The sequence below is a fragment of the Schistosoma haematobium genome, chromosome 1 (assembly GCF_000699445.3).
Source record: "Schistosoma haematobium chromosome 1, whole genome shotgun sequence".
Classification (NCBI taxonomy): domain Eukaryota; kingdom Metazoa; phylum Platyhelminthes; class Trematoda; order Strigeidida; family Schistosomatidae; genus Schistosoma; species Schistosoma haematobium.
Window position 1 is genome coordinate 39,005,610 of NC_067196.1, and position 27,045 is coordinate 39,032,654.

At 38.2% G+C, this 27,045-nt stretch overlaps 2 protein-coding genes across 4 annotated transcripts; one reads left to right on the top strand and one right to left on the bottom strand.

Moving 5' to 3' along the window:
- Positions 1-1,790: 1,790 nt before the first annotated feature.
- On the top strand, positions 1,791-19,831 carry MS3_00009695 (uncharacterized protein). 2 transcript variants are annotated; one of them, XM_051218097.1, is made up of 8 exons: positions 1,791-2,347; positions 2,382-2,531; positions 4,458-4,709; positions 13,414-13,653; positions 14,876-15,187; positions 16,914-17,021; positions 18,715-18,916; positions 19,467-19,831. In XM_051218097.1, the coding sequence occupies exons 1-8, from the start codon at positions 2,006-2,008 to the stop codon at positions 19,781-19,783; spliced, it is 1,923 nt and encodes a 640-aa protein (XP_051074007.1). In that variant the 5' UTR covers positions 1,791-2,005; the 3' UTR covers positions 19,784-19,831. The 2 variants fall into 2 exon arrangements, with proteins under 2 accessions (XP_051074007.1, XP_051074006.1); XM_051218098.1 differs by lacking the exon at positions 19,467-19,831 and having other exon boundaries at positions 16,914-17,177.
- Positions 19,282-27,045, bottom strand: UCHL5_1 (ubiquitin carboxyl-terminal hydrolase). 2 transcript variants are annotated; one of them, XM_051218473.1, is made up of 7 exons: positions 26,950-27,045; positions 26,751-26,908; positions 26,595-26,717; positions 26,499-26,560; positions 26,170-26,464; positions 19,725-20,065; positions 19,282-19,681 (listed from the first exon to the last, which is right to left on the bottom strand). In XM_051218473.1, the coding sequence occupies exons 1-6, from the start codon at positions 27,020-27,022 to the stop codon at positions 19,823-19,825; spliced, it is 954 nt and encodes a 317-aa protein (XP_051074009.1). In that variant the 5' UTR covers positions 27,023-27,045; the 3' UTR covers positions 19,282-19,681; positions 19,725-19,822. The 2 variants fall into 2 exon arrangements, with proteins under 2 accessions (XP_051074009.1, XP_051074008.1); XM_051218472.1 differs by having other exon boundaries at positions 26,751-26,914.

Genomic DNA, 27,045 nt, shown 5'->3' on the forward strand with positions numbered 1-27,045 from the left:
GTTAGCCACCTTCAAGTTGAAGACCTGGACTTGTGGAAGCCCATCAGTATTCGTGTAAAGAACGCTTATGTCTTTGCCAAAGCCAACGAAGCAGAGAACTTTCATTATCGCGTCAGTGACATATAACAAATGATTAAGCCCTCCGTCAACGATTACAGGAGTCATAAATAAAGGAGGTCGGAGATATATTTTGAAGGTGATTGATGCATCGAGATGTATATTTGTGGTGGCACTGAGCCGTAATCACAATCCTCAAAGCTGAACACGAGACAACTGGGGACATAGATACTCAACATTTAATGCGGAGAAAAACCCAACACTGGAGAAGGCGGGCAGAATTAATACGACCAATCGATGGCAAGACTCTGCCTTGCAGGCGTGGTCATTCTGTATGACTTGTTTTTATTCATATTAAATATATTATTCTGTCTCTAGCTTAAATATGTTCTCTGTTTTATAATGGTGATTGTTACGATACGATGAGTCAGCGTAAACAATGATGTGACTTCCACGTAAGATCTTACAGATCTTACATCATTACAAATCTTCAATTTTGGGAATAGGTCTATTATTAGAGCAGTACTAATAATCATACACATACTCAAGGATTACTAATTATTGCAACGAATGCATAGCTCGTTGTGCCCGACGACTATCTGGTACTGATGACTGACTAAACACATTCACCTAGGGTGTTTCCAGTGGAACCACTGAGATCTTCATCCTTGTGAAAGACTTACAGAACCGCTTGACTTAGGGATTTATTTGCCGCTACACATCCGTCCTGACTATCTAGAAGAAACGTAACCTCTGAGCACTCCAAAACTATGTTAGCGGACTAAATAACATGTTGCCCGTCTAAGCGAGATTAACTCCTAGCAGTATCCCCCCAAGTGATTCATGAAAACGACTTTGGATCATTATGAGAAGTTGTAGATAATCGAAGCAATATTTGTATCGCGGTGGTTGAAATAGATCTCTCAGGTACTGGCGAATCTTAGAATGTAAGTTAATTGCTCAAGAACTGCTTCAAGAATCGTGCCGCAGTTGATCATGTTCCTCGTGAAGTGGAAAACGAAACATCTAGTAATAAACTCAGTCATGATATGAGCCACTCAATTCAAAGGATGCATACAATATTTGAGTCAAGGACCTCCTAGAATGTCAAACTTAGCAACATTCGCCCAATCAAATATAGGTACGATAAAATCAGGGTCTTCATGACTGATTATAAACTCATCTAAATGACTCACTCATTACGTCTACATGTATTAAATATGGCTTACTGAAGTCCCGAAAATCTGGATATTTTGTTTCCAAAGGTTATTGGAATAGCTCTGAAATCAATTTGTCCTATGTTTGTTTATTATTCGACTACGACGTAGAGCAGTGTAATGACATGGTGGGTTAAGTATGAAAACCAATTTTCTTCTCCTCAGTTGTAAAAATCATAGAGAATCATTACTGAATTTCTTTGCAGATAATTTACCGAAAACTTTAGCCGTTCTGGTCCTCAGCACATCTTAAATAATATGGCATTGTTCTGTCTATTGACTGTTATAACTAGATATTATTTTTGGCCACATTCCTCACTTAAAAGTATCCAAGACATTTTCATGTTTTGCTCGTAGATTACTACTTCATCTATTTTGTCGTAATAATTTTTTGACTAGCGAAACCAAAATTAAGCTACTGAATAACCAAGAATAATTTCCTACCACATAAAAACAGACCTCAAAGAAATATTAGTTCTATATCCAACCAGCGGATTCTGAAAGTTTCAGGTTTGAAGCGAATCAATTCGATGTTTGCGTTACATCGGGTGATACTTATTCTGGTTTTCTTATGCATCAGTTTGGATCCTTTGGATTTCAGTAAAATTACTGAACAAATTTACAATTATGTACCTTTGTCATATGCATCATTTTGTACTCGAAAACTTAACCTTACAGGACAGGTTGGTTGTTCCAGTGATATCAACGGAAATTCGGGTGTTGCTTTGTTTATGAATGAGTCACAAGACATTATTCAGACACTTAGTTCAGATATTTCAACTTCATTTGTAGTGGTTGTAAATGTTGGGCAGTTTGTTAACACTTCACTTATGCGGTATTTCCGTTCAACAACAAATATTAAAGGTCTTATTGTGTTTTCTAACGAGGGAGAAAATTACGACAGCTATGCATTTTCCGAATCATCCAAATGCCCAAACAGTGATTACAGCGCTTATAACTTTACTGATCAATGTGATTTGGATGCACAATGGAACCCAGCTGGGACAGAATATTCATATATCAGTTGGCCGTTTCCGGTTGTTTTGGTTGCTGATGTGAACAACACCATTTGGGTATTTCGAGATTTAATTTCTGACTTGTTTCTAGACTTCCATGTACGAATGTTTTTCAATGTTGAACCGAGAACCTGCTGATGATACGCGGTGCTTGATTGAAATAAATAACCCTATGTCAGCCGTTGGGTCGTCTGAGACTTGCTTTCGTCGTCAGTACCTCATGTCGCTGCATATTTCTGAAGTATGTTTTTTTCCGACGAACCGTCACTTATGTAATTTGCATTAACTTTATGTCAGTCTTGAGATAGTATACTTACGAGATTGAGGTACATAGGACTTTGTTTCTGTCGATAGAGGCCGCTAAAACGCTGCTGGTAATCTTAGTAAGGGTATCCACCTTTTTTTAAAAAATTCGACAAATGTACATGCTATCGAACTTGGTGAATTTGGAGACATTTCATACAATGAACCGTATAAACATTGAAATTATTATTGTATCATTTTCCCACTCTGTATTTTTATATTTCTATAAAAAATGCGAATAGTAGTTACAGAATATTTATTTCAAGTAATTCTTGTAGGCATACCAGTGAAGAAAATATACAAATTGCTAGACGAAACATACTTTACCTGTCTGCGGCTAGTCTGCTTTTGGGATAACTTGTATGTTCATTTGAAAACGTTTCTCATCTGAGTTACATTATTGTCTGAGGTAATATAAGCAATCTTCAGTCTTCAGCAGTAAGAATAGTAAGTCTTTCGACCTGTATTAATTCTTGCAGCTTGTTTCTAAGTGGAGATCCAGCTGCTTGGAAGTGTTCAATGATGGAGTTGATACCACTTATTCGGGTAGGGCTCTCCAGTCATTGACCACTCGGTGAGAAAACCGGAATCCCGCCCCGAGTTTATTTGAACCCTCTCTCAGCGGTCTCACATATGATTAGTTTCAATGGTGGAAAAGGATAAAGCACATTGACATCCAAATCATTATTTAAGATCCAGAGTGCTAATATAAGGTCACCTCGCGTTTTACGGTAAGATAAAGCGAAATGGTGTGAAATTTTGGTCTCTCATCATAGGAGAATCAGGAAACCACGTTGACAACTTAGTTTTTACACTTTAAAATGGTCAAGTGTGGTAGCATCCTTGATAAAACATGGACTAGCTGCTTGGATCCATTATTGCAAGTGGACTATAAAGTCTGAAATACGTCTTCATCAAGGCGTTCGAACGCTCAGCGAAGTGACCATAGCACTCGGAAACCTTTGGCACTTTCTTCATTGCAAGACACAGTTGTTTTTAAGTCGCAACCCACTATTACGCATAGGTCTTTTGTTCCTGTACGTGTGGAAGCGGTTGAGTATTACTGCGTCTATTTTCCATTTGACAGATAGTTCCCATTTAAACATTAAATTCGTGTTTTAATTTTAATATTTTTCATTTGGATACCGTTTATAATCAATCTACATCTTTGGGGCCATCTAACTAATTCGTCCAAATCAGCTTGACAATAAAGATGATCAGCCTCGCTACTTGTTGTTTTCCAAACTTTAATATTATTTGCAAACAACAATATCGACAGCTTGGTCGTTGAACGCCATATTTCTCTTCCCTTACTAAATATATAGGTCTGTCGGTAACATCCAACCTTTATGGAGTTGAGTTTAGGAAAGTGACATATTGTGTAACGCCTTGAGTGATTCCGAAGTAAAATGTGCAAGAGATGTCGTGTACATAAGTTGTGTTAGTCTTATTCTATTTTTGGTAGTGTGCTTTCCTGACTAAAACCTTTTTGGTGCACCTGGTCAGTATTGAAATATGTCATGAATTAGCGAAGTCGATGGATCACAGACAATGTGAGATGGAGAGTAAAGTGAAAATAATATCACCAATCTTAAGGAAAAACCAAACATCGGAAATGTAGCTCAAAAACAATAGAATCTTAGAACCGAAAGTAAGAAACAACACCCGAATCACCTAACCATAGTCGCGTAATTAATTAACGGGTCATATTTTACCATTCCTGAACTTCGTATCATGAAATCAATAAGGCACTCTGGCACTTAGTATAATTCAGAAAAACCTAAAGAGTTATTTATTATTTATATTATATTTTTGGTCTTGCGAAGTCCCTGTAAAATTTTTCCTTTAACTGTTGATATTCCAGAGTTCGGAGATTTTCTGTGATGAATTGACAGGGCTAAACATTGTTTTATCAGTAACTGATTCGAAAAATCACTCAAGGGGTAATAACATTAGCAATTATGCTCGGTCTGAGAATTCTTCAGTGTTTGTTCTTACTCGGATGGATTCTCGAAGTATTTTCGAACGCAGTGGGTTTTCAAGCCAAGGTGTCCTTCCTAGTATAGCTGTTTTGATTTCTGTTGCCGTACATTTAATGGGACAGAAAACCTTGAAAGTCAGTTTATAATGTTGTTTCAATGAAAGTATGGCATTTTTGACTTCTTTATTTATGTTGGTATTTTGTTGCTGATTCTTTTTATTTAGGTTCACCGTGTTTCGAATTGGGTTTTCCACTTAAGACCGCGTAAAAAGTAATTAGTTTTAGCTTAACACAGTACTGCGAAGTAATGGGGTAGTAGTTAAACCATTTGAATTTCGGATCAACCGATGAGGTTGTGAATCTTCATCGACTGAGATGTTTGGGCCACGTGTTACGTATACCCGCACACTGATTACCACGACGCAGAATGCTGATTAGTGTTGGGGATGGTTGGAAAAAAGTTAGAGGCGGCCAAATCGAAACATCACATCAGTGCTTGGAGTCACTAACTTCTAGTCTGAGCCATTTTGGTAGATGCAGACGACTTGGTTGAGGTCCGCGTGACTATTGTAACCAATGGTTGTAAACTCTGGGTGACATGGCTCAGAATCGATCACAATGGCGTAGGTGTATACATTCTCTATCTTCCATTAAACTATGAGATTAAAATCGCTTCATATCTTTCTTCCTACCAACTAATTCTTTCCTCTTTTACTATGTCGTTATATGCAATCTTTCTTTTACATATTGCCACTATTGAATAAACTATTTCCATGGATTCGGTGTTCGTCTTGCTGTGCTAATGAGGTATGGCATCTTGGACCGATTCGTATATGCGCCTAGTCCTACGTTGTAGCTGACTGACTGACGACTTTTGATCAGTGTTACACGTCTAGGTATTTCTTTATCTCTTTTGTTTCTGATATCAGGTCACATTTTCTAGCTCGTGCCATAAATATTGGTCTAAGCTGATAGCACAAACTTGCAATTAATTACTCGATTAAACTGACATTCCAGGAATAATGAGGTGTTAATCTTTTTGTGCTGGACCATGAATTTCATTTGGTTTTTAATGTTCTTCCTCATTTTCCTTACTTCATAAACGTTTGTGGATTTCTCACTTCTTTAGTTGTAATAGTTGCTTCTTATCCCAAAAGGTAAAATTTGTGTATGATTAGAGACAGTATGATAAAGAATTCCTTTTCCAAATATTATGGATAGGCAAATGGAAATTTTTACTAGTAGTGTTTTTAGCTACCTCCGTAAATCGATTAGGTATTGTTTTTGAGAGTGTCAGAATTTTGTTTTCTAGCGCCTGAAACAACATTATACGTAGCTCTCATTCTTACTTTGGAGAATCAACTTCTCTCTTTCCAACGTATTATCCTCTCTAAAGTGACTTTTGAGTATTTGCTTTTTGATTACCAGTAGTCAAGTCAACAGAAGTAAAGTTGATTATAATCCATAACCCACTTGTCAATTTTTACATGTTAAATTACTGTGCATCAAAATCCCTATAATTTATTAGATTCTTTGAATATTATAGTTATTCTATTCACTTTTATCTTTTGGTCACCTTTATTATTCATCATCATTTACATGAATACATCACTACTTAATCGGTATTAATCTTATTTATCTTAAACATACTAGTGTAAAACCATAATGAGAAACTAATTATAAAGAAATATTTTTTCTGTCTATAGGTAGACATGTGCTTAAAAACATCCGATGGCGGCTCAAAATCAGTTAAAGTGGTACATATATATGTTCCTCATGACGTTTAGGTATTAATCAACCCACTTATATTGTTCTTGTAGGTACCTGAAATTCTGTCAGTTTTTTTTCTTTTATTGTCATTTAAAAGTATCGGTATTTTGTTGCATTGAGGTGTTGATTAATTCAAGTGGATGAAATTAATAACTCAAGTTTAATATGCATTTCCTTCTTACTGCTAAAACTATATTTTCGAATCAAATGACGAAACAAGCTCTGTTAGTTTAACTAGTTTTATAGGAAATACCTTTGTCGATATTTATAATGTGTTTAGTCTTTAGCAGTTTCAACACTGTGTTTTGGAACTTAAGTTTCTTCTATTATGACCTGGATGGTCAAAGTTTTCATAGTTTAGTAGGTAAATATTGATAGTTATTTATGAATATCATCAAAGCGAAATTTTGAACTCAAACTGAAATCTAGAATTCGAATTCTACCCCAAATACCCTGATACGGCCGAGAGTGGGGAGAGTCCGCTCTCCCTCTCGAAATACTCTCACACGGCCACGCGTATACAACCTCTGCCAGGGAAGTCCTACTCATTGCCTTCTCGTGGCGGAGGTGTTGTTTACGAAAATGAGAGGACGAAAAGCGAATGTCCGGCGCTTTAACCGGATCACAAACCAATGGTGCACATGGGCTCCAGTATCCTGCGGGAACAAATGGCGTATGAACCAATCTTTGGTCACCGGCCACCATGGGATTGCATCTCCTTACGATGCTCCACTGCCTTGTGGGTTAGACCTTTAGGTCAAAGGCTCGGGGTGTGGCCTCCTAAGATAACCACCTGCTTCGGTTTGGGCACCCGGGCAGTATCACAGCCCACACACAAATATGATGAACTACCTATAATTATGGAAACTACTTTACTTGCTTCAACTAACAATCAAATGATTATTATTATTATTGTTATTTACCACATTATTCACCCTCTTTTATACTTATACAGCGGTTCGTCTTTGGTGGAAATTCAACTGTATCTAAACGTTCTCGAGTCACTGTCCGGTTGAAAATTGTATGTTACCACTGAATATGAGTAGTGAAGCAGTTTTTCTCAAACCACGTGCACCATTCAAACTGGCTGCCTTCAACGTTCGCACATTTATGCAGGTCGGACAACAGATAGGGCTGGCTATGTCTTTGGAAAGTCTTAATATCAATGTCTGCTGTCTATCCGAGACCCGTATTCAAGACTCTGGTGAAGTACTACAAATTCGCTCTCCATCTGTCGCTTCGAAAAGCTTGTTTTACGTGCGCTTATCCGGGGACCCTGTGGCATCCTCGTCTGGTCTTGCTGGCGTTGGTGCCGCACTAAGCGCTAGAGCTGAGGCAGCACTAGTCGATTGGATCCCCATTAACAGTCGGTTATGTGCTGTTAGATTAGAAAGTTCCATCAAAGTGAGAAGAAATCGGCGTGAGAAACGATATCTTCTCGTCATCTCCGCCTATGCCCCGACAGATTGCAGCCCGGATGCAATCAAGGATGAGTTTTACCACCAGTTATCTGTTCTTCTCCAGAAAGTGCGTTCGACAGATATTGTAGTACTAGCCGGAGACTTGAATGCTCAGGTCGGGTATCTAGGCACAGAAGCGAGTCGTTTAGGTGGCCAATGGGGACTTGTTGGTCGCAAGACAGATAACGGGGACCGTCTACTGCAACTGTGCATAGACCACAACATCTTTCTGGCTAGCATCAACTTTCGGCGCAGTCATCGCCGATGTGCCACCTGCCGTCCCCCTTCTGCATCTCAAGCCTGGACTCAGATTGATCACATCGCGATCAGCTAGCGCTGGCGTGGTTGTGTACAAGATTGCCGCTCCTTTTGGAGTACCTATCTGGACTCTGACCATGCCTTGGTCTGCGCCAATCTTACCTTACTTTTCAGTGGACAACGAAGTGACCGCCACCAATGGATTGATGTTAGCAAGCTGGTTGCAACTTCTGTTGCTAGTAAGTATCGAACCGAGCTAGTTTCTAGGCTAGCTACCATTCCACCGAAAAGTATAGATGAGCATTGGTTGCAATTGCACGACGCCATGAAAATGGCGGGTACAGTCAGTTATGGGTTCGCGAAACGTCCCGCTTATAAGCACTGGGTTTCTTCTGGTTCCTTACAACTCATTGAAGCCCATCGGTCTACTCCGGGTGACCGTGAGTTTGACCATAAACGAAGGATGTTACGTAAGGAAATTGGGCAAAGCTTGTGTAAGGACCGAGAAGCCTGGTGGTCGAAGCGTGCTAATGAGCTGGAAGCAGCAGCTGCATCTGGTAATTACCGGAAGCTCTTCCAGCTCATCCGAGCCACTGCAGCAAGAAGTCTGGTGTGAGCGAAACAATCTGCGAGGATGACGGGATGCCAATCACTAACATCCGTCGACGTCTTGGACGATGGGCAGAATTTTTCGAAGGGCAGTCCAACTGGCCTGCTGCTCCGGTAACATCGGTCAAACTGTCCTGCCCTCCATGATCGATGAAGACTGATCCACCAAATGAGGCGGAAGTTCGCAAGGAACTCCAACTCTTGAAGCGTTACAAATCACCTGGCCCAGATGACTTACCTCCGGCTCTTTTTAAAGATGGTGGTGACTTTCTGACTAAGGAATTGACGACGTTGTTTACAAAGGTTTGGGAACTAGAGAGTGTACCAACGTCATGGAATAAGTCGATAGTTGTCCCTATCTTTAAAAAGGGTTCACGTCATTCCTGTAACAACTATCGGGGGATAAGTCTACTTCCGATTGCGTCCAAGCTATTGGCTTCCGTCATACTTCGTAGGTTGTTCAAAACCCGAGAAAGATTGACTCGCGAGGAGCAGGCTGGGTTTCTTTCTGGTCGAGGATGTATTGATCATATCTTCACCCTCCGCCAAATGTCAGGACACCGCCATACTTATCAAAGGCCAACAATCGTAGTGTTTCTTGATATCAGGGCTGCCTTCGATTCGTTGGATAGGATTGTTCTCTGGGATTGCCTATTGGAGAAGGGTGTACCTGAGAAGTTTATTAACATCCTAAAAGCCCTATATACAAACACCTCAGGCAGAGTGAGGGCATACAACCACCTCTCTCCATTGTTCCATTCAAGCAGTGGGGTTAGGCAGGGTTGCCCAATCTCACCATTCCTCTTCAACTTTGCCATTGATGACATTTTAGAAACAGCTCTGATGGATGTAAGTAATGGTGGTGTGGATTTGTTGCCTGGAGAAAGACTTCTCGACCTTGAGTATGCGGATGATATTGTCTTACTGTACGATAATGCCCAAGGCATGCAATCCGCACTTAATCAGTTGGCAATCAGTGTCCGTAGGTATGGTATGTGCTTCGTACCTTCGAAGTGCAAAGTACTTCTACAAGACTGGCAGGATTCTAATCCTGTACTCACCCTGGATGGTGAGCAGATAGAAGTAGTCGAGAAGTTCGTGTATCTGGGTAGCTGCATAAGTGCTGGTGGGGGTGTGAGTGATGAGATCAGTGCACGTATGGTGAAAGCCCGAGTGACTTATGCCAATCTGGGCCACCTTTGGCGCCTTCGTGATGTTAGTCTGGCCGTAAAAGGTCGGATCCACAACGCGTCGGTGAGAGCAGTTTTGCTCTATGCTTGTGAAACCTGGCCTCCCCGAGTTGAGGATGTTAGAAGACTCTCTGTGTTCGATCATCGTTGTCTCCGAAGGATTGCTGACATCCAGTGGCAACACCATGTCAGTAATGCAGAGGTTCGGCATCGTGTGTTCGGTCACAGGGATGATAATGCAATTGGTGTCACCATCTTGAAACACCGACTTCGGTGGCTTGGACATGTTCTACGAATGTCGTCCCAGAGAATTCCACGCCGTGCATTATTTGCCGACTCTGGGACTGGTTGGAAAAAGCGGAGAGGTGGTCAGTGTATGACATGGTGTCTTAGCATGAAAGAAAGCTGCAAAGGACTGGCTTGTGTCGGTCCTTCACGACTCCCTGGTTGGGGTCCGAGAGATGGTGCTACACAGTGGCTAGAGACGTTGTCAGATATGGCTCAGAATAGAAGCCAATGGCGATCCTGCTGTAACCTTCTTTTACTTTATTCATAAAAAAGTGGTTGTGTCTTCCTTAACTGAAAGATTTCTTCTGATTGTAACTTTCCGTTCCCTCATTATTACTACACTACCTTACACCAATCTCTTCGTTATTGTTTTTTTTTACACCCCTTACCTTTTTTTCTCTTCGAATTCTCATTGTTTTGTGTGGCTATATATATTGGCGCTCTCTTGTACCAATATTTATGTGTTCAAATAAATAAATTCGTTTTTCATTTAAACGCAGCAGATTTATTAAGATACATATTACATATTATTACGGGTCTCGATCTAAGCCATCCTGTGTAGTATGTTTGATCATTTTAAGAATATCGGGATAATGGTTTTGACCATTTAGTCACCGTTGTGATTGCCTGTAAACATTTCCTCTATTTTCAGATAAAACTGATGTCACATATTTCCACTAGTATTGTAAATAAAGTTTCTATTCATGAGATTTTTGTTTCTCTGTATAAAGGAAGAATGGATTCAAATTCGTTAAAGGGAGCTTTACGAATGAATTAGCTCCAAAATTTATTACTTTTTAAAAGGACGGTGATAAAGTATTTGAGCCACATGTTCCTCGAAAAATGTTTTTATCATACTCAGATTTTATTGTCAAATAATTTATCTTCCAAGCAAGTCACGCCTTATCGTCAACTGTTTTTTCAAGGATCAAATGGTAAAAATGTAGAACACATACTTTTTTAGAAAGGTGCCTGACAATAATAACCTTGTTCTATGTAAAATGACTTGTCTTAAAAAGGGCAGTGGGTTTTTTATTTATTCATTCGGCTTCCAACCAGTAGTTATCATTTTCAAACCTTATCTAATCTAACTCAGAAAAGTTAAGTAGTATTATCAGTCTCCACACAATGTGGCTCACAGTCAACTGCTTAAACATGTACCCAGTAAATGAGTCATAAAATGATACTAAGATTTAGTGCAGGTACAATTTCCCGATGCATTCTCTATATATGGTGCTGACGAATCACTTTGCACGCGGTAAATCTTAAAATAGTCCTAACACTGTCTGTTTGTATAGTATAAAATCCATACAAGTGATACAAAAACTTAAAACATAATCATTTTACGAAACTACATAGTCACGGGGAATCCCTCGTCCTAGTCAGTCAATCGTAGTCAAAATAGAGCCTGAGACTAATGTCTATTGGCCCAAATTATTATATCACATAGTAACGATGAGGTAGAACCAATAAAACAAGTCGAAACAATGTAGTAGGGATGATAATAAGGGAGACTAACTATTAAGAGTGTATTTAAAAAAGATAATGAAAAATTATATATGAAGAAATACCGAGACTCAAGATGAAGAGCAAGATAAAGAGTGGATGTGCGCCATTGTGAACGATTATTATCTGTACCATTCGTCTTTAACAATTGGTTACGAAAATTGTGCTGGTCCCAACCAGGTAGTCTACATTAACCTAAATGACCTAGATCACCAATCAAAGACTTCATAGATTGGTCCCACGTCATGGTTCAACAGCACTTGAACTCCTTACCTACTCCTACGCTAGTTAACGACGCGTTTTGAGGCAGTCGGTGCTTGGTCATGTCTCAATCATGTTAGTCGATGAAGATCCACTTCCTTATCAATCGATGTCATCTTTTCCTGTTACGTTATGCTTAACTCTGGCATTACTAGTTCAGTTTTCCCATAATGTATGAACAGTACTTGAGAGACACCCACGATAAAGAAAACTTAAGCATACATATGTCTTTTGATTTCAGAGGCCTTGCTCAGCAGTCCTTCAGCACTAAGTAACGTGTAATATCGTACGAATAATAGATATATGCCATAATTGGTCATTAATACGTCAAACATGGGTAAATCAAGGTTTTGTAAAGTCTTGGTGGTAAGGATTTACAATGTAATTTGATTGGTAAACTATCCAAATAAGAACAGACCTAGCGCAATCTGTTTTAGCAAAGAAATTTGGGCATCTATTTTCACTTTACTTATTAGTAGGACTAGACGATGATTCTTGCATTTTCAAAATTACTTGCTGAGCTAGAGGAAAATAAATTCAACTAACTTGTTAAATGATAATAATCTGTGAAGATAAATATTTAGTGGAAATTGGGCGTTTTTGTGACAATTGGTTTACTAATTACTAACTACCTCATGATTGCTCCAGTCTTATCTTTCAATAATTGCTTATGTTTATTTCTACTTGGTAATTCTACTTATCATTCAAGGGGGAATCATCTGCCTTTTATCTCATTCGATATCGATTTGAAATGTGAAATAATATTTTAAATATGTTAACTTAATAACATTAGTTTTGGTTATGCTTGACAATCCAACCATTAGTCTGTTGGATTATTGTCATTTCATAATTATGCATTATTGAATTCTTTCTTAGTTGGTAATAAAACTTTGGATCTTATTGTTTCATCAATAGAATTTTGACCTCATAATATTTTAATTATCGACATTTTTTCTTCTGATCATGAAATATTCTCTGTGGTTAATTAACTCACACTGAGAACTCTTAGTTTTTCATGCACTAATTATTATTGAGACTTACTTTGTTTCACTTTTTAAGTTTGCTATAAACCTTTGCATCTATAATAATGTGTGTGTTTGCAGCACAGTGCCAGACTGATTGTATACTATGAATTTTCATTTCAACCAAGATCCAATAGAAAAGACTACATAATATGACGTTGATAAGCTTATTGATCAATATTTATTTCTGGAAATTTGATCTAATGTTTAACTAGTCGCATCCTTGTCTTTGAGGTCATAGTCACAGAATAATTATCTTTGGAATAAATTTGGTCAGTGAATTTACTGTCCGTAATTTTTCACCAGCTTATATTTTGAGGTACGCTCACATTTATTTCGTGGTCAGAAATTTTCGTGGTAGTTTTCCATCATTATCTCCTTGATCGAAAAAGTTATGGATTGGTTAAAACGTGAGATTGAATCGTCTTCTAGTATGAAGTTTAGGTTTGTTAATTTGTTTTTTTTTCGTGTATAGGATTCTCAGTTTGAAAAGGATTTACTTTTCAGCTTTCTGGATAATGAGGCTTATGATTTTATGGGTTCATCTAGATTTTCATATGATTTATCTTCTGGAAATATTGCTCGCTATACTGGGGATCCAGTGATTTGGAATAATGTGTATGCTGTCATAGAGCTAGGTGAACTTGGATTGTCGCGAAAGCGGGATAATTATTCTATGTTTTTCATGTTAACAGATGATAAAACTTACAATGTGGTTAGTGTTTTTACGATTTTCATTCTTGTTTATTTTATATTTTCCGAGTAACTAGCATGTTTGCTTTAATTTGGCCGGTTTCATATATTTTTCCAGTTATCCAAAAGATTCATCTAGCTTCTTTAAGTCAATCTCAACTTCTTTTATCAGATAACGCGTTATCTTTACTATTTAGGTAAGTAAAGTAATTGATGTACTCCTCATGAATAGATATGATTCAGTGTTTCTATGTTCGGAGGAATAATATGTAGAGTTCTGCTCACCTGTCCGATTCCTGGATTTGAACCCATATTGAGGATTGTGTTCTGTGCGAATTCTGAGCCAGCTTTTCCAATGAATAAACGTTGATTTATCAAGAGTCCGTTGTAATTTTTTAAAATCTCAAGTGCATGTGCCACGCTTTGGTATAAAGTATGGAAACAATGATGTTATCTACCGTAAAACAGCACTCACTGTGTACTCATAATATATAACATTTGGAAACTGGTTTGCTGCCTATGTTTATTTTTAAATTAAGCAGTCTTTAACATCTTAGCTTAACATTATATTTTCCGTATTACCAATTCTGTAGAGCTTCACTTACTACCTGGCTTAAAAGTTAATGGTAGACAAGGAAAAGTATTTGTGGATAATTCATAATGGTGTTATATATCCTAAAGTTGTTTCCTGTTGAAGTATTGTATAATACATATACCACTGTCATTAAAGTACATCATCTACTTCATTTACAATATTAAGAGTAGTCGAGGCATAGATATGTATCTCGGAATTTAACGGAGGTAGTTACCTCAACATGAGTTTTATTGGGTTACATTTTTAGTGCATCTATATTGAATATTATACTCAGAGAGCTGAAGATAATTTGCCATATCATCCGTGAAGAGGTTCGATATGAAAAGTAGTTGATAACTGGTCATTGTTGCGTCAGCACTTCTAATTTATCCAACGCTTTTTGTAATTAAAACAATCCCACTTTTGAGTAGATATTATTCTAAGCTTCACGACTTTCTCTAAATAACATATGTAGTCTTCAAAATATATCTTCTACACGTTGATTACTTCATTTCCACCAGACTATTGAGTTTTCACATAACATTTGTTCAACGATGCTAACTGAAAAATAATTTGGTAGTTATTGAATCTAAACACAGATATCTTGTAGCTTTTTTATAAACGATTTATATTGTTATGCACCTGCAAAGTCATTTTTTTCAATTTGTAGACTCGAAATCTTACGGATAATATTTTCCATCACCTAACTGCTGCGAGTGAAACTAACCAAAAAGTTGATATAAAAAGACCATTAAACAAATTACGAGAGTTACCACTACCTCCAATATCATCAATGCAAACTCTTCTTCAAAACTCACCTCGTCCCCTTCCTCATGTGGTGTTAAGTGATTATGATCGTCCACCTTTCCTTAATAAACATTTTGAGAGTTTTCTTGATACTAGATGGCCTCCATTGGATAATCCTACTGCAGATACAATCCTTCTCGATTTTGCCAACACTCTAGCAGATGCTTTGCATAGAGTAAGTTTTTAACTAGTTCGGCAAAATTCTTATTTATTTTTCATCAAGTAATCCTAAAACTTTTAATGTCTACACAGTTTACTTTCAAGTTAGATATTCACTAAAAATCTTAAAGATTTCTTAGGGAAAAATTCCGTAGTCATAATACTACCCGTGAAACTCCATAATGTTGCAAAATACTGTTATAACTGCAAATTAATTTAGGAGCAAGTATAACTTGTGAAACTTAACAGGAACTAAGTGATTAGCACAGAATATGAATTCAGCTGTCATAGAAATTAAAAGCGAATGTTAATTTTTAATGATCTAACTGAATAAGTCAGGAGAACAATGTATTGTTGACTATTAATTATAGTTTTCCCATAATAATAATTCTACCTGAAACTACGCTTTACTGGGGAATACGATTTGTTGAACGATTTGATATATTATAGTAAATATAGATTACAAACTCCTATGAATTGTTTACTTAACAAACGTTTTGTTAACCACCTTTACTCGCTAGTTGCATAATGTATCTAATAAATAGAATCTCATTAACTTATCAACTAAAGCGTATAAAATATCTTTTGACCTAGTACTTTATCCGGCGAATCGAAATGTACAAATGGTTAGTGTGCTTAGTTTTTTTCAGAGAAATCCATTTCGTCCGTTAAAAATAGATCGTCTGTATGTGCGCACATAAAAGCTTACTACAGAGAGTGATGCAGAACAAATGAATACATGTATCTAGTCATTATTTGTCACCATAGTCAACCGATTTAAACAAAAGTTATAAATTTTTTGGATACCTTATTCAAAGTTTCGTACACTATACGATGATCCATTCAACGTGTAAACATTAAGAACAATTTAGCATGAGGTAATAAACCTTGTAAATCAGTAGCTAAAAAATGAGTATGTGACCAAATAATCTACTCTACAAACTGTAAAGTGCTCTTAACAAGACGTTACTAAGGAATAATGTGGGAATGTGCTGGCGTTCTTGTATATACAGTCGAGTTTTTTATGTATGATATGTAGATCTCTGTTTAGTGGTAAAACATACACATCGCCAACTTTGTTTTATAAAAGGTGAAAAAGTACATCATTTTTAATGATCCTTTTCTTAATTTATGGTCACTTTTCTTGAAATTATGTCGGGAATTACTCCAACTTCATACAGCACTTCATAAATTCATAACCTCATGTTTATATTTAACCTACGATCAAACCATTCGGTAATGATTTTACCCATACTTCATGCAAAAATGGGATTTGTTAAGTGAAGAAATGCTTTATTAAGATATTTTTGTTTCAAGTTGGTTTCAACTTGGATTTGATTTTGTTAGTAGCTCATAATCTGTTTACATAGAGTTGAATGTGCTGACTAAACATCAAACTACAAGCCACGGTTATGGTTCGAAATCTAAGGATATTATTTAGTCCCTCAAGACTGAAGGTAAGTCGGTATCCGAACATGCCACTCACTAGTAAAATTTAAGTATCATAGATACAGTTGAACACAATTTAGATAAACTCAGTACATTTAACGTGTTAATCTAAGATATATTAGTAGCGTTTATATCTTAGTTCTAAAATTTTACAACCACATACAGTCTTCTCTTTCTCCATAATCTTACTGAAAGTATTTGAAAAATCGTTTTAGTTTATATATTGTCTGGAGAAACATAGAAATTAGGCATTGTAGTTACATATATGATTTTTCGAAAATTGTTTTTTCCAGATAGTTTCTGCAAATCATGAACCTATTTCATCCAGCATTGCTTATCCAAAACCTAGTGACATTATGGAATGTTTCTCAACTAATCTGGGATGTGACCTTTTCAAAATGGTAATATTTTTGTGTGTAGTTTGGATAGATTGTTTGCATCGTTTTCGAGCGACTTTTAACTATCATTAGCTCAGTGGATTTAAATGTTTCTCTGATCGGGAAGATAGAAGTTGTAATACTCCAGACATCTAATTTACTTTTTCGATTGACAAATATGTTAGTTCCTTTTAGATTTTATCATCTGATGTAATAATTAAAGTGTATTGGTTTTGGTTTAATAACCAGAAGTTAGTTTCGTGGTAATGACAAAGTTATGCCACTTAAACGGGTAGAACATAAAGATCACAAGACATGGAAACTGACCGTTTTGTGTAAAGTGATGAACTCAGTACCTGTAGATTTTGTTGCTATTTACAGCCGAAAAGCTCACGTTATGTTCGGTATAAAAAAGTGCTTAACGTTGAAAAGCTGAAGACTTGATACTTGTTGATGTGAACCACAGTCAGTTTGTCGATTTTTCTATTAATTATTTTCTGACCGAAATTTCCGAATATTATCCACTGGATTGTACAACATTATATAAGCAAATTAGATGAGAATTCTAGGATAATGCATGGATACGCACTTTTACCGTATCTTGAAATATCACTTATTTCTTTTAGGTGATCTAAATTCCACGAACTTTTTGTGAATAGTAGTTTTAAGCAGAAGCACTTACAGCAATGATCAATAACAACTATTAAGGAGTTTAACACATTTACCATTTTTGCTTAATGACATTTCCCGTAGTATATCTTACATACAAAAACTTAAGTACACTCATGCTTAACTTTTTAGACACAAAACGACTAAATTATCTACATACTAAGTCATTGAGATTTAAGTTTCTTACTGATATGTCGAAAACTACTAAGTTTAAAAAGCAAACCAGTACCTTGCTTCAGTCTTTCTATAATACGCCTCTATAACTAATAATTACATGTAAATACGACTAAACTATATACTTCTTTACACTAATGAGGGTTAAAGAACCTACTACTTATATAATACTCAGTGTTGACTTGAACAGTTAATACATATTATCAGGTATATATCCTGGTGTAACTCAGGCATAGACCGTTCATTGTTTATCCCCATAATTACGTTCTTTGCCGTAAAGAACCTTGAGTATTTCTATACAAACGTACATACAAATTTAAGATTCTCAAGGACATTACTACATACCTAGCTAAACCACGGGAGAAACATGTCAACATTCTACCTAACAGAAATATTCAAAACCTCAAAATAAACTCGCAGCAAATATTTGACTTGCTGATAAGTTCATTTTGTTTGAGCTAAGGTCTCATGACAGATTACTAAGGGTGAACAATTAATCTTGATTACCTACTACGACAAACTTGAGGGATACATACCAGATATCTAATCCCACCCACAATCTGAAGAAACTTTCAACTGATCAACGCTTCTGAATACTTGGCACTTTCCCACCATGCCTTTTAACCATAGTAACGATCTAGAATCATTGTCTGGGTTAAATTGACTATAGTAATCATTCCAGGGCAAAACCATACTGTCCAATAAGTTTGTAAGAAGTTTCTTCTGATTGTATTCCCTCGTTACTAGAATTTTTTCCTTGATAAGTTATTTTATATATGTTAGTTTGAACCCACTTCCATTTAGTTTGCTCACTTGCAGAATTTCTTCATACCCATTCTCATATTTCCAACTGATCGTGTGTTTTTGTTTACAGTATCTCAGTCCTGTGGACTATAAGTATGTACAAATGTTAAAAACACCTGTACCTGCACAAACCTACCTGCCATTGGGCCTACATGAGATAAAGATATCACATCTAGTCAGTATTCTGTTAATAGGACTAACTGGGGAACGGACTTCAACACCAGCATGTCCACCTTTTGATAAACGGGGTCCTTACACATATTGGATGGGATGTAAGCAAATAATTTTTGTTTTCCTGTTTAGTATTTACTGAGAGTTCATGTTTAGATATATCTCGTGTCCAACATATAAGATAAGAACCTTGGAACTAAAACTCGTTTCAATTGTTTTATTATACTCAAGAACTTGTTTGAAACCACTTCAGTTACCCACTACATGCATGTAGTTACTATTATCTAATTACACTCGTACTTCTACTCTAATTGTCAGTTTTTATATTAGTGATATGTAAGGTCAATTTTTAGTTGTTATTACAAGCCACGATGTCCCGTCATGTTTTTTGCTGTATTTAGTTATAGCACATCATTTTGATGACGTTAGCTGCTAACAACTTACCCGTTAATTCAAAGGAAAGATATAAGATATTAAACGCTAGATATATTCATGTTTACACTTGGCTCATCTCATCAATTTCCATAAACATAACTGGTACAAAGAATGCCTGTCGCGCATATTTTGGATATGCATTCTGATTGCTCAAACAGTTACAGGTGTTCCCTTTCAGTAATCACACTCTCTTCTTTTTGTACAAAAAAAAAACAGATTTCAACGGCTCTGAACAATGTTACTTCACACGCATGGACATAACATCACAATTTTTGATGATGGAAAACGAAAAACTCAAAGCCCCGGCCTGGATGCGTAGTCGCGAACATTCTGAAAGGTTCTTGCGCTGGTATCGCGGTGCATCCCCAACGGTTGATGGATTCAGTGTTGCGCTAGGGATTTTCCTCATGACCCTCACACTTCTCATAGCTCTTTACATCAAGGAGGTCATTAATAAGAAAATAATACAAATACCTGCACAAATGGAAATTTTATATACATCTGACAACGAAAATCGTTTCGCACCTACATAAAAATTTTCTGAAAAAGATGTACATACAGAATATATTCTTTTAGACAAATTTCACTTTCTTCGCAGCATTTGATGGGTGTAGAGCACTTCGTTCTTGAGCAACCTTTTGAGCTTTTTCAATCAGACTAGTCAGTTGGCCGTTTTCACCCAGCATCTTGAGAAGCTCCACGATAAGTGGCAAATAGTTGTGTCGACGACGAATATTTTCTGCGCGATACGCTGCAATTTTCTTCTTTTCACTGGCGATATTGTTCATTAGTTCTGTTATGTAGACAGATTCTGGCTACAAAGTAAGCGTAGTAACATGACAGGATTCATTACCAGTATGATATAACTAAGCCTCACATTGTAAAGAGCTAATATGTACCAAATATAGATTGTATTGACCAATACAACGGTATCTAAGTAAAGTAATGGTATCACAGTTTAAAATCTTTCTGAAGTTTCGAGTTTTACAAACGTTACATGAGTAAGTCATACAAATAATATTTTACCCAAACCCTGATGAAGGGTTCAAATATGATTAAAAGCTAGTATAAATGCTTGTCATTCACATCTCGTACACTTGATGCAGAATCTCAATAGGAGCTGGAACGTTATACATACCTAGAAACATCATTGGTAAACAAGGCGAGCCCGATGCATGCATCCAGTGGCAACACCATGTTAGTAACCAGAGGTTCGACAACGTGTGTTTGGGCACAACTAAAACACCGACTTTAGTGGCTTGCACATATACTACGAAAATCATTTCAGCGACTTCCACATTGTGTATTATTTGCGGACACTGAGACTGGTTGTAAAAGGTGGAGAGGTGGTCAGTGTATGACAGTCAGGCATCAACAACGTAAAACAAGGTACGTATGTACATCAGTTCAAGTTGCCATACCACATTAGCACAGAGATACAATTGTCAATTCAAATCCCGTAGTGGTAGAGGTAGTAAAATTATAGGCTGTAATCATAAAAATTAGGGTTTGAAGATGTTATGCAATGAGTATAATCCAGTGAAATAAATTTCGGAAGAGAAAATATAGGACATGAAGAATTCAGAAGATTAGAATTTGGGAGAACACAAAGAGTGGATGCACCTGCGCCATTGCCAACGATTTTGAGCCATGTCATTCAAGGTCTCTAACCATCGGTTGCTATCGTCTCGCGGATTCCAACCAGGTAGTCTACACCTACCAACATGGTTCAGTTCACTTGTCAGTGACTTCATGGATTTGTGCTATGTCTTGATTTGGCCGCCCCTAGTTTTCTTCCAACCTACTCCTACACCATGAAACATCGCACGTCGAGGCAGTCGGTGGTTGGGTATATGTAACACGTATTCTAGCCGTCTCAACTGATGGAGTTTCACTACTTCATCAATTGATTTGCCATCCTTACCTAGTACCCGTTTCCTAACAACTGCGTTACTTACTCGATGGTCCCAGGATATGCAAGCAATATTCCGAAGACACCTGTGATCAAATACTAGTAACCTACAAATATCCTCTACTCTTACCGGCCATGTTTCACTGCCATAAAGTAAGACGGAACGAACTGCTGCACAGTAAACCCGTTCTTTGGTTGATAGACGGATATCTCGCCTACGCCATAAACGACGCAAATCGGCAAAAGCTAATCGAGTCTTCTGTATCCGTGTTGGAATTCGGTCACACACAAGGCCACAAAGCCTGACGGGACTACCAGGATAAGTGAAGCAGTTGAAACGCTCAACTACTTCACTCCCTATCATTAGTTCGGGTGTCCATGCAAACCAATCCTGAAGCAACATCTTGCATTCCGAGGGAGAGAATCGCATCCCGAACATGCTTGCATTGTTGCTTAGAGTGGTCAGAAGACTGCATTTTGTCAGTGTCTTCACCAAATAGAACCATGCCATCGGCATATTTTAGGTCAAAAAGTGAAAATCCCGGTAGAAGTTCAATTCCTGGAAGTTTAGATGAGGAAAGTGTAATCTTTAAAAGCACGTCAACGACAAAGTTAAACAAGAATGGAGAGAGTGGACAGCGCTGACGAACATCACTTGAGGTAATCAATGCTGATGACAGGTCTCCATAAGTTCTCACTCAAACATTTGTGTTCGAGTAGATAGCCTTTATAAGGTTAATGTACTTCTTTGGTACTCCTTTCAGTTACAAACACTGCCATAGAACCTCATGATCAACAGAGTCGAATGCCACCTTGAGATTGGGAAATACTATTATTGTGGGATGTCTGAATGTGTATCTATGTTCTAGGATCTGACGTAATGTGGATATCTCGTCTATACAGCCACGTCCCGATCGGGGACCAGCCTGGTTTTCTCGAGTCTGCTCTTTACGAGCTTTACTTAGGCGTCGAAGTATTATTGAAGCTAATATTTTAGACACTATATTAGTCAAACTGATTCCTCTGTGATTGTCACAAGAGGAGTTTTGTCCTTTCTTATAGACTGGCACAATCAGTGATTGAGACCAGTCAGGTGGGATTACGTCCAGTTCCCAAATTCTACCTAAGACTTCGATTAATCTCATTGCTAATACTGAACCACCATCGTTAAAAATCTCAGGAGTAAACCTGTCAGGGCCTGCTGCTCTCCCTCGTTTCAGATTTCCTATGGCTTTTTCAACTTCGTAAAGGGACGGAGGACCTACATTAACTTGCCATTCAGGTTGACTAGAGATCGTGGGAAACCGAAGTGTGGCTGAAGGCCAGTTGAACTGATCCCTAAAGTGTTCTGCCCATCGATCCAATCTCCTGGATTGAGAATGAATAATATGTCCATCTTTCTCTGAGATTGTTTCGCTAACGGTCGGGTTCCTAATTCCGGTTTCCTTAACGAGTCAGAACAATTGTCTGCTATTACCTATTGCCGCTGCCTTTTCCATCTCTCTTGCTTTCGCTACCCACCACTGTTCGCGATCATTGCGTAGACTTCTTGTCAGTTTGCGCTTAAGCTGACTCCGCTCTTCATTATGTTCAGAGCCAGGTGGAATGAGTTTCCGAGCATCTATCAGTGTGGTAGATGCTGCTGAAATCCAGTGTTACTCCCTAACCTTGTGGTTTACCGTACTAGCAGATATCACTGCCGTTCCCACAGCTTTCCGGATATCATTCCATGCTGCCTCGGGGTGGGCATCACATACATGGCTGCCTAGCTGTTTTCCTAGTTGTTTCTGAAATATATTCTTAGCTTGACTATCATTAAGTAGGACCCTAAGAGGTTTCCTTGGAGTGTCTTTCCTACGTCCAGTAAGATGCTGACAAATACGCGCTCGCACTAAAGCATGATCTGAATCTAAGCATGTGCTCCAGAATGAGCGACAGTCTTCTATCGAGCCCCTCCATCGGTGGCTGATAGCGATGTGGTCCGGATGGGTCCAACGTTGGGACGAATTCGAGTGTCTTCATGTCAAAAGATGTTTTTCCTTATGCTTAAAGTTAGTATTTGCAAGAAGCAGGCGGTTATCTGAGCATAGGTGCAACAGACGGTCGCCATTATCTGTTCTTTGAGCCGCGACACAATAAGATCCACCTAGGTGTCTTTCCCTTTCGCTTAGTTTACCTACTTGAGCATTAAAGTCACCGGCCACTATTACTACATCAGAGTGCCTGAACCTTTTGGAGAAGGTCAGAAAGCTTTCTATAAAACTCATCTTTTACATCATCTGAACTGCAGTCAGTGGGAGAGTAGGCAACGACGAGTGTTCCTATCTTTCCGAGTCTTTACTGCCCCGTTTAGTCGGACAGCTCACAAGCGACTGTCTACTGGGATCCAGTCTAAGAAAGCTAGTTCTGCCCTATGACTTAATGCTATACCTACACTAGCGAGGCCATGGGAAGCAGAATCAGGGCTTCCAGATACACGAAGTGTGAACCGATGTGGGTCTTTATTTTGATATGGTGAGGTCAAATGAATGACGCTACTCGGATCCTGTATGCGTGTTTGGGAGATGCAGCACAAATCGATGGCGGAAGATTCTAAAGTCCTAGCTAAGGAAGTATGTTGTCCTATTTGTCAGTGTTCAGACGTTTAAAGCTCTTGTAGTTTAGAGCATGGTTTCAGTAAAGCAGGAATAACGTTCCGCGTACTCAGATCGTTTGATCTGGCAGCGCGAGGTGATAGAGGAATGTGAGAAGGATTAGTCGCAAAGATAAGTTATTAGGAGGTGTAGGAAGGATTTGAATGTGACCAACTTGATCTCGTGTGCTGTTTAGGGTATGAGGGCTGATGTCATTTCTCTGCTGCTCACACCATGGAAGGGTATTTCTTGAGGAACCTGAAAAGGAAGTTGGATTAGTGTTGGTCTTAACGACCTGGGAGCGTGACCACAGAGTTCAAGGGACAACTGCTTGAGGATGGTCGCGCATGGTCTTTTCGTGGAAGGTTTTTAATGTGTTAGCTGTTCTCCAAAGGGCCTTACCGCCGGAGACGGAAATCCGTGAGGTAAGGAGAGGTGTGACATTTTTAGGGTCGACCCTTTCTAACCCAGTGCTTCCTTGTGTGCTAGAACCTATAGGAACGTATGTTTCAGCCAATATAGCTCGGTTGGGTCATCACAATGGGCAAGCCCGGCCACAACGCCAAGGTATCACCTACGGTCGGGCAGCATATGACATGGTGCCGTGGCATGAAAGAGCTGTGCAAGACTGACATTTATTGTTCCTTCATGACTCCCTGGTTGGGGCCCTAGAAGCAGCGCAACAGCGGCTTGAGGCGTCAGAAATGGCTCGAAGTAGAAGCTAGTGGTAGACCTACTTTCTTTTTTAATTTCTTCATATAAGTGAGACGAACTTCTTAGACTCGAGGAATTCTCTCTAGCTGTTTTTCTTGAGTAAACTGCTTCTCCCATTGTTTTCTACTCCCATTCATTTACTTTTTTGCTATACTCACCTTCATTTCTATAGCTCCTCATCTAATTTTCTTGTGTGGGACATCGGTGGTCCTATGGTAAAATGCTTGCCTGTCGCGCGGGCAGTCCAAATTCGGTTCCCGGCCGACGCACACTTCGTCCCCAAACGCCCTGGAACGGGCGAGGGTGGGAAAAGTCTTCTTTCCCTTTCGAAATGTCCTCACATGGCCACGTGTGTCCAGCTACTCAGTCTTTTCGCGGCGGGTATGGCGTATGAACCAATTGTTGGTCACCGGCTACCATTGGGACTGCATCTCCTTACGATGCTCCACTGCCTTGTGGATGAGACCTTCAGGTTGAAGGCTCCGGGCGTGGCCCCCTAAGAAAACCACCTGCTTCGGTTTGGGAACCCGGGCAGTATCACAGTTCTCACACAAATCAAATGAGATTTGTGTGGAGCATATGTATTTGGTGTCTCCTTGTACCAATATCTATGTGTTAAAATAAATAAAATAAACTTGTATGTGACCGGTAACTAGTGAAAACATAAAGTAACTCACTAAACGATGTAATCAGAACTTAACGTGCTTCGTATTTAACTAGCATTTTCAAGATTCCCAGAGTTACTTTCGTAACCCTTCCAAAACTTACAAGAAAGAAGGGATGCTCTTTATGCTGTCACAAGTTGGAGATGTCAGTCTCTTTGTTCTTCTAAGCGTGAATATTATAACTGACTAAATGAATGACAAATGATATGTGTAATATTCAGTGAAATAAGTGGTTATCGACTAACACTGAGTTTCAAAAACACAGAATATTCATCTGTTTGTGTTTAACAGCTGGATTTATACATGGATTTCTTTCTAGTCAAAGGATATCAACAATGTTTGAAATGTGCTCGTAAATGTTTCATGCCTGATATGATGTAATGAATGCTTCGTTTTGACGATAACTCTAATTCCTCGAGAAACACTTAACTATTAGAGATATCTACTGGACGTTAAACAAATTTGGCAACAAATTATGGAGGTTGTAACTGTCAAATATGAAAGGGTTTCAGGTAAGAATTTTCTGGATACAAATTGGTTCACTTAATTAGCATAGCTTAGAATAATTCGGAGATATGTATTTGCACTAATCCCTCAGCATCCCATTTTGGATTTGGCTCACTGAGTTGTATTTTGCTCACACTTTCATAATTTTGATTTGCAGATACTCAAAAAAGGTAAACGACTTCCCGAGTGACTCAAATGAGTTCTCACAGAATCTTAATTTTCTGTTGAGAAACTGTAACCTGGAGTGAATATATTATCCTTGTTTCGTTGTTTTAAAAAAAGAAGGGAGTACTGAAAGGGGAGAACAATTACAACTATTACGTATGGTAGAGTTCTTTGAAAATCTTGTCAAGTAAGGAAGCGATGTCCTCAGGATAACGCTTCAGTTTGCGTTCACGTTCGCAGTTTTCAAGACTACAACTTCGTCAAGTGACAAGAAAATGGTCGCGCAAATGGTACCCACTGAAACGTAAAATGTACAGACTTACATCACTTGAGTCCTTTTTATATTGTGCCAACTGTTTTTCGTACATAGCAAGTCGATTAGGGACTACTGCCATTATATTGAACTTTCCGTCTACACATTTCTCCATACGCTTCATTAGCAACGGACGAGCCGAATCTATCCAAGATGAATTTTCAGGTAGTTTTCCGTGATCAACAGGGCCGGGTTTTAAGCCATCTAATTCGTACAGAGTACCATTAATAGGAACATAACCAACAAAATGGTAAACGTCTTCATTTGACTTAGGGGTCTTCTCATCAAACTCGAATAACTGATAACTAATTACATATTAGCAACACGAAGGAAGATTACTTGCTAAAGCTGTTATGTACGACTCTAATTTGGTCAGAATTGCTTATAGCAGTACCCTTCATCTAGAAAAACTTGTTAGGAAGACATATTTCATACTGTACTGTCAAAGTCTGACACAAAAGACTTGAAATCAGACAACGTTGGACCAATGGGCACTTTGTCATCAATATTTAGCAAGATATTAATAATTGCTTGAGTCGCACAAGCATTTGAAATTGTCTAACAGAAATGTTTGAACAATCATTACGCTACTTGTTTCGCAAAAAATATGCCCCTGTTATTTGCGTCAGTTACCACTTTTCCAACATTATCTTGTTTGTCATCGTAGTTAAATAGGAAAATAAACCCAAGTGCGTCAGACACGTTGCTTGTTTCTGTCAGATCATAAACTTCTTCGCATTCCAAACTTTCTACACCTAGAAACTATATTAACCAGTGTGCTATGACTAACCGAAACCTCTAATAAGTTCAGTGAATACTCCAGGATCGCTTTCTATTAAACACCAGTTACCACTACTTGACATTGATTGAATTCGGCCTTCAGAAT